Below are 13693 nucleotides of genomic sequence, written 5' to 3' on the forward strand. Positions count from 1 at the left end.
TCAGGTGAGCCACTTTGGGCCTTTCAGGCCCTCTTGTTAAATATATTGATAATAGGTCACCGGAGGATGAGTATACATTAATGTATAATTGCAACATATATAAATATATAGTAATGCAATATATATTGTATAGAGTATTGCAACATGCATTCTATAGAGTATTGCAACATATATTGTAAACTGTATTGCAACATATATTGTAAAGTCTATTGCAACATATATTGTTAAAAGTATTGCAACATATACTGTGAAACCATTATTAATCGTCAGGCATTAATTTTCATAAATTTCGTCAGTCGACCGATCGGCGAATTTAAGATCCTAACGAACAATCATGCTCTATGTTTGAACAAAAACAAACACTAAGTTGAACAATATTTTAAAATTTTACCGTAGACATGAGACATTAACTTCCAACATAATCCATGCACACATTCACTGCTATTTCGTAATCAAGATTAATCCGGTTTTGACAAAAAGGGATGTAGATTACACAAGGTACTTAACTGACACGTTACACTTCTTTAAAACGTGTGTGCAGTACAGCTGTATCGAATGCGTTGACTTCGTTTATGTAGAATGGTAATGAATTAGCGCTAATTGTTTATAACTTTATTTCCCGTTAGGTGCATTGTGTTTTTCAGGGGTGTTGCATATTAGCCATCACGCAGCGGATGCCGATGAAAGACAATAAACCAAATGAAAAGATGACGATGTGTGATCAACATGCGTATTTATCACAAATTAATAAAGAATATTTTAATTGCTGTTTGTTGTTTGATTGTTTGCGTTTAACCACACTTATAACTATTTTATATGTATCAATATATTTATTTTTAAATTATTGACATTATTGATTTATATACCGGTAGTTTACTTTTTAAGAACAAACACACACATTGAGTTTATAATTTTAATGTTGATGTCAGAATAAAAAAGCATTTTATTTGGAAAAAAAACACTTAACAAACTGGAACCTCTTTCGTATAACACAAACAGTTTTAAAACGGTATTGACAAAAAGGTACGATTGTTATCAGTATGGCAATTATAACAATAGAATAAGACTAATTGGCAATTGGTTTCGTTGTTACAAACACTCGTTAACGGTTATTCGATCCCACTTGTCCGCTAATCATAACAATGAACGTGTGAATGGCATACATTAAGAGGGTCCATTACTGTCCCTTGATAACAAAAGACTAGTTAATTGGCATGTGACAAACAGGCCCCACCTCCTGCAGTGATTCTCAAGTGTTTTCCTGCATTCGTACCACGATTTTTTGCAACTGCGATTGATCGCGAATATTTATTACACACAAATCGGATATTGACTGACGCATTTTTTAAAAATTCAAAATCAGAAATCGGCGAATTTAAGTGCTGACGAAATCGTCATTTTTATAAAAATGACGAAATTTTGTGCTGTCGAAAATAAATGGTTTCACAGTATTGTATTGAGTATTTCAACATGCAATGTTTAGAGTATTGCATGTATTATATAGAGTGATTGTGTGTGTGTGTTTACAGACACTGAACCAGGTGTGCACTGATCCCCAAATCCGTGATGTGCTGGCCCGAATACAGACTCACATAGATGTGCTGGAGAAGTCAACAGCACGAGTCTCTAGCCGCGCTGAGGTTTACGGAGCTATACAGCAGGTGTGTCTCTAGTTGTGTGGAGGTTTACAGAGCTATCCAGAAAGTGAGTCTCTAGTTGTGTAGAGTTTTACAGAGCTATCCAGATAGTGAGTCTCTAGTTGTGTGGAGGTTTACAGAGCTATCCAGATAGTGAGTCTCTAGTTGTGTAGAGGTTTACAGAGCTATCCAGAAAGTGAGTCTCTAGTTGTGTGTAGGTTTACAGAGCTATCCACATAGTGCGTCTCTAGTTGTTTAGAGGTGAGTCTCTAGCTGCGTGGAGGTTAACAGAGCTATCCAGATAGTTAATCTCCAGTTGTGTGGAGGTTTACAGAGCTATCCAGTTAGTGAGTCTACAGTCATGTGGTGGTTTATAGAGCTATCACAGTAAGTGAGTCTCTAGTTGTGTGGAGGTTTACAAAGCTATCCAGTTAGTGAGTACAGTCATATGGTGGCTTACAGAGCTATCCAGTTAGTGAGTCACTAGTGGTGTGTACATTTACAGAGCTATCATGATAGTGAATCTACAGTCATGTGGAGGTTTACAGAGCTATCCAGAAAGTGAGTCTCTAGTTGTGTGGAGGTTTACAGAGCTATCCAGAAAGTGAGTCTCTAGTTGTGTAGAGTTTTACAGAGCTATCCAGAAAGTGAGTCTCTAGTTGTGTGGAGGTTTACAGAGCTATTCAGATAGTGAGTCTCTAGTTGTGTGGAATTTTACAGAACTATCCAGATAGTGAGTCTCTAGCTGTGTGGAGGTTTACAGAGCTATCCAGAAAGTGAGTCTTTAGTTGTGAAGAGTTATAAAGAGCTATCCTGATAGTGAGTCTCCAGTTGTGTAGAGTTTTACAGAGCTATCCAGATAGCGAGTCTCTAGTTGTGTGGAGGTTTACAGAGCTCTTCAGAAAGTAAGTCTCTAGTTGTGTAGAGTTTTACAGAGCTATCCAGAAAGTGAGTCTCTAGTTGTGTGGAGGTTTACAGAGCTATTCAGATATCGAGTCTCTAGCTGTGTAGAGTTTTACAGAGCTATCCAGATAGTGAGTCTCTAGTTGTGTGGAGGTTTACAGAGCAATTCAGATATCAAGTCTCTAGATGTGTGGAGGTTTACATAGCTATTCAGATAAAGAGTCTCTAGTTGTGTGGAGGTTTACAGAGCTATTCAGAAAGTGAGTCTCTAGTTGTGTGGAGGTTTACAGAGCTATCCAGATAGTGAGTCTCTAGTTGTGTAGAGGTTTACAGAGCTATTCAGATATCGAGTCTCTAGATGTGTGGAGGTTTACAGAGCTATTCAGATAGTGAGTCTCTAGTTGTGTGGAGGTTTACATAGCTATTCAGATAGTGAGTCTCTAGTTGTGTAGAGTTTTACAGAGCTATCCAGAAAGTGAGTCTTTAGTTGTGTGAAGGTTTACAGAGCTATCCAGAAAGTGAGTCTCTACTTGTGCGGAGGTTTACAGAGCTATCCAGATAGTGAGTCTCTAGTTGTGTGGAGGTTTACAGAGCCATTCAGATAGAGTGGTCTACCATTATACTTGAGAATCTCAATTACATATCACTTTCAAGCCTTTTCATTTGTGAAATTGTTCATATCTGACAGTTTTTAGTTTTAGTTTGTTACTGTGGGGATGTAGAAATAGATCATAAAGCATGATGAGTTGATTTCTTTACAACTAATATTTAAATAATTGTGTTGTTGTTTTTTAGCTCACCTTATTGCTCAGGTGAGCTTTTGTGATCAGTCTTTGTGCTTCGTCTGTCCGTCCGTCATCCACATTTGGTTTGTAAACACTCTAGAGGCCACATTTCTTGTCCGATCTCATGACACTTGGTCAGGAGATTTGTCCCAATGATACCGCGATCGAGTTCGAAACTGGGTTATGCTGGGTCAAACACTAGGTCAAAATAAAGAAAAACCTTGTAAACACTGTAGAAGTCACATTTCATGCCTAATCTTCATTTAACTTTGTCAAAATGTTTGTCTTAATGATATGTTGGTTGAGTTCAAAAGTGGTTCTGGTCCGTTGAAAAACATGGCCACCAGTGGGCAGGGCTGTTTTCCTTATTTGGCTAAAGAGAAACCTTGTAAACACTCTAGAGGCCACATGTCTTGTCCGATCTTCATGAAACTTGGACAGAAGATTTGTCCCAATGATACCTCAATTGAGTTCGAAACTGGGTCATGCTGGGTCAAAAACTAGGTCACTAGGTCAAAAAAAAGAAAAACCTTGTAAACACTGTAGAAGTCACATTTCATGCCCAATCTTCATGTAAGTTTGTCAAAATGTTTGTCTTAATGATATGTTGGTTGAGTTCAAAAGTGGTTCCGGTCCGTTGAAAAACATGGCCGCCAGTGGGCAGGGCTGTTTTCCTTATTTGGCTAAAGAGAAACCTTGTAAACACTCTAGAGGCCACATTTATTGTCCGATCTTCATGAAACTTGGACAGAAGATTTGTCCTAATGATACCTCGATCGAGTTCAAAATTGGGTCATGCTGGGTCAAAAACTAGGTCCAAAAAAAAGAAAAACCTTGTAAACACTGTAGAAGTCACATTTTATGCACAATCTTCGTGTAACTTTGTCAAAATGTTTGGCCTAATGATATGTTGGCTATAGAGAAACCTTGTAAACACTCTAGAGGCCACATTTCTTGTCCGATCTGCATGAAACTTGGTCAGAAGATTTGTCCCAATGATACCTCGATTGAGTTCAAAACTGGGTCATGCTGGGTCAAAAACTAGAAAAAAAAAAAATCCTTGTAAACACTGTAGAAGTCACATTTCATGTCCAATCTTCATGTTACTTCGTCAAAATGTTTGTCTTGATGATATGTTGGTTGCGTTCGAAAGTGGTTCTGGTCCGTTGAAAAACATGGCCGCCAGTGGGCATGATGTATTCCTTATTTGGCTATAGAGAAACGTTGTAAACACTCTAGAGGCCACATTTCTAGGTCCAAATCTTACAAAAACCTTGTAAACACATGTAGAATTAGCATTACTTGCAAATGTTTGCATTGCAAAAAACTCATGCAAATGGACAGTACTCAATCAGAATTAATCATATGCTCACACTGCAAAAGTAAACAGAAGAGAACCAATAAAATATGCTCTAGAGTACTGAATATTCAACTACCAGTAAGCAATGAACAAGGCCTTGTAAAAAAAGGCGAGCGAACTAGGGCCATCTTTGCCCTCTTGTTTCATTATTTTTTCTGAAACTAGGAAATTAGATACCAGATTGTTCAATAGTAAGCCTTGTCCCTGATGTATGTTCTAATTACTTGTTGGTATTTTGTGTAGGAGAAGAGGATGAGTCGTGCGGTGGACATCATGATCCGACATGTTGAGAATATACGCAGGGTGCACGAGCGGGAGCACTCAGAACTGGAGGAGGCCAGGTAAATCTTGGTCAATCTCCCTCAACTACCAGTATATGCCTCCCTTTGGGTGGAATTTCTGCTTTTGGAATTGAACATGACCAGCAACAAACTTATGTTATGCAGTTTAATACCACCAATTTAAACACCATTTATTGGACTTTATTTATATTTGGAGCTATTTTTGGTCTCCTCTTATTCTTAACTTAAATACCTTATATTGGTTTAATTTGCATATAAGAAATTCATTTCTATTTTGAACTTAACTTCACACAATCATCATTGTTAATTTCAAACAATCTTTTACGTGTCTCATGGGTGAATAATGTTCATTGATTGGATATACCCAATTGTGCATTTAGAAGTTTTCATCATTAAAGTGTATCTTGCATGTCTTTTATTCCGTAAGCATTGGTTTTGCATGCAAAATTTATATTCAGTCATTTAATTTTTGCAATCCTTTCATTAATATTTTAAGCCTTTTTAAGAATGCACACATCTTTTTACCGTGGTGTACTTTGACTTTATGCAGAATTGTATGCTTTAAAAATGATATGTAAAATAGAGATCATTTTAATATAGACTTTCCTATTTCGTCGTTGTGTATGCAGCCATGGAATTAAAAAAAAGTGTTTCAGCTATAAAACAGTTTTGTTTTATTAATTCATAAAGGCAATGCCATTTGATCTTGTTTTAATACATGACTGTACTCTTAATGGCCATGTTTGAAGCTTCCTATTGGACATGTTGTAATCGTCATATTGGGCATGGTTTAATCCTTTTATTTGACATGATGTAATTATTTTTATTTGAAATATGTTATATTCCTGTTATTTGACATGATGTAATTATTTTATTGGACATGTTGTAATCCTGTTATTAGACATGTTTTAATTGTTATATTGGAGATTGTGTAATCCTTGTATTGGACATTTTGGTATCCTCTTATTGCACATGTTGTTATCTTATTGGACTTGTTATAATCTTCTTATTGAACATGTTAATTCTTCTTAGTGGGCATTATGTAATCCTCGCATTGGACTTTTTGTAATCTTCTTATTGCACATGTTGTTTTCCTCTTGTTTGACATGTTGTTATCGTCTTATTGGACATGTTGTAATCCTCTAATTGGACAAGTTGTAATCCACTTATTGGACATGTTGTGATCCTCTTATTGGATATGCTGTAATCCTCTTATTTGACATGTTGTTATCCTCTTATTGGATATGCTGTTATCCTCTTATTTTGACATGTTGTATTCCTCTTATTGGATATGTTGTTATCCTCTTATTTGACATGGTGTAATGCTCTTATTGGATATGTTGTTATCCTCTTATTGGACATGTTGTAATTCTCTTGTTGGGCATGTTGTTATCCTCTTATTGCACATGTTGTAATCCTCTTATTTTACTTGTTGTATACCTTCTATTAGACATGCTGTAATACTCTTATTGGACATGTTAGTATCCTCTTATTGGACATTCTGTAATCCTCTGATTGGACTTGTTGTAATCCTCGTAGTGGGCATATTGTAATCCTCGTATTGTTGAATTTCTTTTATTGGACATGTGATAATCCTCTAACTGGACATGGTTTAATCCTTTTATTGGACATGTTCTGTTTGTAGGAAACTTCTTCAAGACAGTAGATCACTTGCTCCCTCTACCATAGATTTGCCTGGAGGTAATCTTGTTTAAAAACTCATTGTGACTATTTCATTTATATTTATATATGTTTGATAAAAGCTATGTAATAAAATCTTTGCAATAAAATTAAATGTTCATCTTGTCAATTCTGTAGCTACCTTTAGTTTGATAGAATTCACACTTCTCATATAAGCGTTGTTGGTGAAATTATATTGTGGTGGCTACAGCTTTTACAGCCATTGACCAAGTTGAAGGGTACCTTTTTATGTCCCCCACTATAGTAGTGGGGGACATATTGTTTTTGCCCTGTCTGTAAGTCTGTTGGTTGGTCTGTTGGTTTGCGCCAACTTTATCATTTGCAATAACTTTTGCAATATTGAAGATAGCAACTTGATACTTGGCATGCATATGTATCTCATGGAGCTGCACATTTTGAGTGGTGAAAGGTCAAGGTCATCCTTCAAAGTCAAAGGTCAAATATATGGGTCAAAATCGCTCATTTAATGTACACTTTTGCAATATTTCAATATTCAAGATAGCAACTTGATATTTGGCATGCATGTGTATCTCATGGAGCTGCACATTTTGAGTGGTGAAAGGTCAAGGTCATCCTTCAAGGTCAGAGGTCAAATATATGTGGCCAAAATCGCTCATTTTATGAGTACTTTTGCAATATTGAAGATAGCAACTTGATATTTGGCATGCATGTGTATCTCATGGAGCTGCACATTTTGATTAGTAAAAGGTAAAGGTCATCCTTCAAGGTCAAATATATGGGTCAAAATTGCTCATGTAATGTCACTTCTGCAATATTGAAGCTAGCAATTTTATATTTGACATGCATGTGTATCTCATGGAGCTGCACATTTTGAGTGGTGAAGGGTCAAGGTCATCCTTCAAGGTCAAACGTTATATACGGGGACATAGTGTTTCACAAACACATCTTGTTCACTCTGTTATCATGAATTCCTACTTTCCTTATTATGCCCCCCTTTGAAGAAGCGGGGGTATATTGCTTTGCACATGTCGGTCGGTCGGTCGGTCGATCCGTCCACCAGGTGGTTTCCGGATGATAACTCAAGAACGCTTGGGCCTAGGATCATGAAACTTCATAGGTACATTGAGCATGACTCGCAGATGACCCCTATTGATTTTGAGGTCACTAGGTCAAAGGTCAAGGTGACCCGAAATAGTAAAATGGTTTCCGGATGATAACTCAAGAAAGCTTAGGCCTAGGATCATGAAACTTAATAGGTAGATTGATCATGACTCGCAGATGACCCCTATTGATTTTCAGGTCACTAGGTCAAAGGACAAGGTCACAGTGACCCGAAATAGTAAAATGGTTTCCGGATGATAACTCAAGAACGCTTAGGCCTAGGATCATGAAACTTGATAGGTAGATTGATCATGACTCGCAGATGACCCTTATTGATTTTCAGGTCACTAGGTCAAAGGTCAAGGTCACGGTGACCCGAAATAGTAAAATGGTTTCCGGATGATAACTCAAGAACACTTATGGCTAGGATCATGAAACTTCATAGGTACATTGATCATGACTGGCAGATGACCCCTATTGATTTTCAGGTCACTAGGTCAAAGGTCAAGGTCACAGTGACAAAAAATATATTCACACAATGGCTGTCACTACAAAGGAGAGCCCATATGGGGGGCATGCATGTTTTACAAACAGCCCTTGTTAGTCATTAATGTGTTATTGCAGATGTGATATATATAGGATCTGGCACGAGTTGTCATATCATACCATATTTTATTAAACGAGTTCAGGCTCGCTTACTAACGAATTTCCTGAACGAGTTTAATAAAATATGGTGTGATATGACAACGAGTGCCAGATCTTTTTTATTACATGCTTTTAAATGAGCAAATTTAATAAATATTTACGCAAACATAATGATAAATCCCGAATGTTGTTTACATTTCGTGACGTCATTTGACGTTGCAACGTCATTTCAGCAAAATAACAAAATGCGATTGGTCAATAAACGAAAACTAAGCCAATGAAAACGCTTTAAAATATTGTATTACACATGTGTAATATAAAAAAATATGTAATGGTTGTATTACATGGGAAACAGGGTATGGCATGTGATAAATGTCATTATCTCCCCTGCTTCTTTCAGGTGGTGATATGTTGTCCCGGCGTTCAGCCTCTGTGTGTCAGAACAGCCTGTTTACTGGCAAGGTAAGCACTGCCCTATCCCATCTGAAGTGGTCATCCTCTCCATGGGGCATCCACCAAAATGATGTTGACATTAGATAAAAAAGTTTGTTGAAACTTTTATATAGGAAAGTAACTGATTTAAATTGAAAAGCACTTGGTAGTTTTCAGGTAGCCAACTGGTGCCTTTCTCTGGTGGACATTGCTTAGGGATTTCTCCCTGTTAGACTGGAAATGTTAGTTTTATGACTGCAATTATATAAGCATTGGTATGTTTTAGAGGACTGGTGTTGACATTTACCAAAAAGCAAAAAAATAAAAAATTACTTAAGATCAGTTGTACTCTATGCATATTTAACATTAACTACAATACTGTTGCAATTTTTTGCCCCTTGTGTAAAGTAGTTCTGTTTGTGTGTTCCTTGTTTGATGAGCTGTTCCTGGTTGGCCATGTTGCAGCTGTCCCCTGGCAGCCCCGGGGCCCTCTCCCCAACAACAGCTAAAACCATCAAACTGCTCAAGGTAGTCAAACCTCACCCACTTCTATGTGTTGTCGCGTCTTTTCCCAAGATTTCTTTGCTCTTTTTATTTGCTGTACCTTCAGGCATAGTGTAGTGTTGAAGTATCAGAGTACTAACACTTTTGAAGTTTGTTTTTATTTTGTAGATTATCTGTGTTGTATTTTGCACTGTATATGTGTCACTATTATGCCCCCATTTATAGCAGCAGGGTTATATTGCTATGTACTTATTTGGATGATTTGTGTTATATCTAGACATATGATCATGCAACTTGGTATTGGCTTGACTCCTATCAATCTTTAGGTCATTAAAGGTCAGGGTCACAGGGATATTTAAATTATTTCTGCATAATACCTTATGAACGCTTTCACCTATTATCCTGAAAATTGGTATAATGGTTACTTGTGAGGTAACAAAGACCCCTTTCAATTTTGAGGTCATTTGAACAACATTCTATGTCACAGGGACTAGGCTTCCGCCTTTGATTAAGCAAATTAGTAAGATGGTTACAGAGGTTACATGTTAAGAAGACGCCTATGGATTCTGTGGTCAAAGGTTAAGGTCTCAGGGGTTTGTAACACTAAATTAGTTTCCTAACCATTTGAAGAGAATACTGTGACCTACCATCATGTAATTTGTAAGCTTATTATATGTACTTGGGAGGATGAAAGCCACCTTTTGACTTTGAGGCATGTCCAAGTCAAGGATCCTCACTTGGGCTTTTTACTTTATATTTGTTTCAACGCTTTATCTAGAGAACGCATGTACTTCAGATCATCTGAATTGGTATTCAGGTTACTTGGCTGAAAAGAAACAGTTACTGGTCTTATAATTTTGAGGTTCACATGGTTAATGTCAAGGTCACAAGGTCTTGTTACATGACATTTATTTCTGCATTATTTAGCAACAAAATGCTTTGGCAATTATCCAAATCAATCTCACGGGGATGAAAGAAAGACCCTTAATGATTTTGAGTTCAACTGGTCAAGGTCAGCTGGGTATGTCATACTTTTACTATCTCTTAATATTGACAAATTGGGTGCAGGTCAAGAGGTATGCATGTTTTACAAACATATCTTGTTAAATACTTTTTTATAGCAGTTTAAATGGGATTGTATTCAACACTCTCTATATTGAATGGTAATATGTAAGGATACAATTATGACAATGTTAACAATGAGATATAGCTTGCCAATATTAATCTAACATTTACATTTATGCATGAATATATCCAGAAAATTAATTATATGAATAATTTTCATAATGGAATACATAAAATATATAAATGAATATCCCACTAAAATTCTGTTATTGTTTCATTTTCGTCTTGTGAAATGTGTTCACTTAAATAAATTAAGTATAAATAGAGGGAACAATATGATTACATGTAATGCTTATTAAATAATAATTGGGTTTATGATGGCAAGTTACAGAAAATAATGCTGCCAATAAAACTCATCTGTTGTATGACATTTAAAATAATATTTCATTTTGATTCCTCTTTCCCCCATCTGAGCTGTATAGAATTACTTGAAAATCTTCTACTCCAAGACAAGTATCAAAATAAATGTGCAGAAATGCTTCATATGTCACTCTCCCTAATTCCTAAAATGTTTTGTGTAAGTTAAAAATGGTCTTCATGTGTCATTTTAGAAAACTTAAAAATCTTATAAAGAGATCAGACTTTTAAATAATTTCACAGAAATGTTTCTTTGGTGACAAACTTCTACTAAATTAGTATTTTTAGCTCCACTGGCCAGAGGCCAGCGGTGCTTATGTCATGGTCCTGTGTCCATAGTGCGTGCGTGTGTTAACTTTTTCTTTAAACATCCTCTTCTCCTAAACTACAAGTCCAATTCTGATAAAACTTCTCACAAATGTTCCTGGGGTAAACCCCTTTCAAATTTGTTCAAATTATGCCCCTGGGGTCAAATTTGACCCCGCCCCGGGGGTCAATAAATTGAACATATGCTTATATAAAGCCTATTTTGTGCAAACTTTAAAAATCTTTCTGTCCATAACCATTGGGCCTAGTGCTACCACATTTGGTATGTAGTGACATCTAATAGTCCTCTACAAAATTTGTTCAAATTATGCCCCTGGGGTCAAATTTGACCCCGCCCCGGGGGTCAATAAATTGAACATATGCTTATATAAAGCCTATTTTGTGCAAACTTTAAAAATCTTTCTGTCCATAACCATTGGGCCTAGTGCTACCACATTTGGTATGTATTGACATCTAATAGTCCTCTACAAAATTTGTTCAAATTATGCCCCTGGGGTCAAATTTGACCCTGCCCCGGGGGTCACAAAAATGAACATATGCTAATTGTCCATAACCGTAGGGCCTAGGGCTACCAAACTCGGTATGTAGTGACATCTTATAGTTCTCTACTTAGTTTGTTCAAATTAAGCCCCTGGGGTCAAATTTGACCCTGCCCCGGGGGTCACAAAAATGAACATACGCTTAAATAAAGCCTATTTTGTGCAAACTTTAAAAATCTACTTGTCCATAACCGTATGGACTAGGGCTACCAAATTCGGTATGTAGTGACATCTAATAGATCTCTACTTAGTTTGTTCAAATGATGCCCCTGGGGTCAAATTTGATCCTGCCCCAGGGGTCACAAAAATGAACATACGCTTAAATAAGGCCTATTTTGTGCAAACTTTAAAAATCTACTTGTCCATTACCGTATGGCATAGGGCTACCAAATTTGGTATGTAATGACATCTAATAGTCCTCTACCAAATTTCTTCAAATTATGCCCCTGGTGTCAAATTTGACCCTGCCCCGGGGGTCACAAAAATGAACTTGGTCTGACGTGCAATAAACCCGTTCTAACCGGTTTAGAGACTGCAGCGAATGGTTTATCACACCTAATCGAGATAAGAATGTCATTAGGGTGTGTTAGCATGTACACTGTGTAATCGATCTCATGACATGGGAATTTTAATAACAAACAGACTGTTTGGGGTTTTCAATCGGTCTTTCATGACCTCAATCGGTCTAGGACCGACAAAACCGAAAAAAATATGATCTCTGGTAGTGACATCTTATAGTTCTCTACCAAGTTTGTTCAAATTATGCCCCTGGGGCCAAATTTATATATAAAAATGCTCACCCTTCCAACTTTAAGCGCCCAGTGGGACGAGGGATAGAAAGAGAAAGTCCCATGCTTGAGTACATTTCAACCCATGCTCATTGCACGCTTTTTTCGCATGAAAAAACAGTGGAGCAATACAGGGCCATCATGGCCCTCTTGTTTATTCTCCAAATAACATGGACTGCAAGGGTAGAGTGGTCAATTTTCCTTCTTTGTCTTTTTTAGAAAACTTGATAAATATTCAAAGGTAACATGTCGAAAGAGTAAATATGAACTTGACTACTTCCATAATTATATCTTTCTGGTGAATATTATCTCATTGAAAAGAAAATATCATAAAATATCTTGATTTACCGTAATTACTCTTTAAGTTTTTTTTGGACACCATTTTTTTAGCAAAAATAATTATTTTCATGACTCTTTATTTTCGGACATTCTGGTTTTCGTCCATAATTAATGTCTCTTAATTTTCAGACAGTATATTTTACCGTGCAATTCTAGACTTCTGCCCTGTTTTCACTTATCTTGCGACACTTCTATCTTGGGTTTTTACAACCGGATTAAGGTCATTAAACCTTGCAGATGCATGCCTGAGGGCAATGGACCATTACATTTGTGTAATTGGGTAAATAACCATTAATACTCAGTAGAAAATAATGACTTCACCCAACAGCCTTTGAAACAGTATCGTCCTATTAAAAAAAAGTTCTTTATCGTTGCAGGCAAGAGTAAGCAAAGCTGTGACGTATTTACTTTTAAAGCAGAAAAAGCAGAGTTAATCTCAAGAAAATTATTGTAGATTGATTTATTGCATTTATTTCAATAAAATTATAATTTACGGACACCTTAATATGTGTCTCTAAATTTTTGGACACCTGCAATTTTTGAATATTTTTCGTATCTAAATTTTCGACACAGAAAAAATAATTATTTTAAAGTTTCCTAAAACTTAGAGTAATTACAGTAGATTTGTTTATGACAACTGTTTGGGCTTTCTTTTCTTGCATGTTAAATATGTATTTATTAGTACCCTATGCAGGGGCGGATCCAGGATTTCTGGTTAGGGGGGCTGGATATTGAAAGATTTGCTGGGGGTCCAGGGGGCCGCAAGGGCCATGATTTTAGTGATTTTGAAGGCTTTGACAACCACTTCTCGAGCATGTCACGTCTTATGTACTTTCATCAAAGTACCGTCTTATAAAGCCAAAAAAGCTTTGGGATAAAAGCTTGTC

General features: G+C 36.6%; 1 protein-coding gene across 1 annotated transcript in view; it reads left to right on the forward strand.

Moving 5' to 3' along the window:
- Positions 1–13693, forward strand: part of LOC127853002 (uncharacterized) — a 102729-nt gene that overhangs the window by 6483 nt on the left and 82553 nt on the right. The window contains exons 2-6 of the mRNA XM_052387120.1: positions 1530–1661; positions 4929–5026; positions 6633–6688; positions 8796–8857; positions 9293–9355. Of these exons, the coding sequence (XP_052243080.1) occupies positions 4938–5026; positions 6633–6688; positions 8796–8857; positions 9293–9355 (270 nt within the window). The 5' untranslated portion in view covers positions 1530–1661; positions 4929–4937. The remainder of the gene's footprint in view (positions 1–1529; positions 1662–4928; positions 5027–6632; positions 6689–8795; positions 8858–9292; positions 9356–13693) is intronic.

The sequence above is a fragment of the Dreissena polymorpha genome, chromosome 12, assembly GCF_020536995.1.
Source record: "Dreissena polymorpha isolate Duluth1 chromosome 12, UMN_Dpol_1.0, whole genome shotgun sequence".
Classification (NCBI taxonomy): Eukaryota; Metazoa; Mollusca; class Bivalvia; order Myida; family Dreissenidae; genus Dreissena; species Dreissena polymorpha.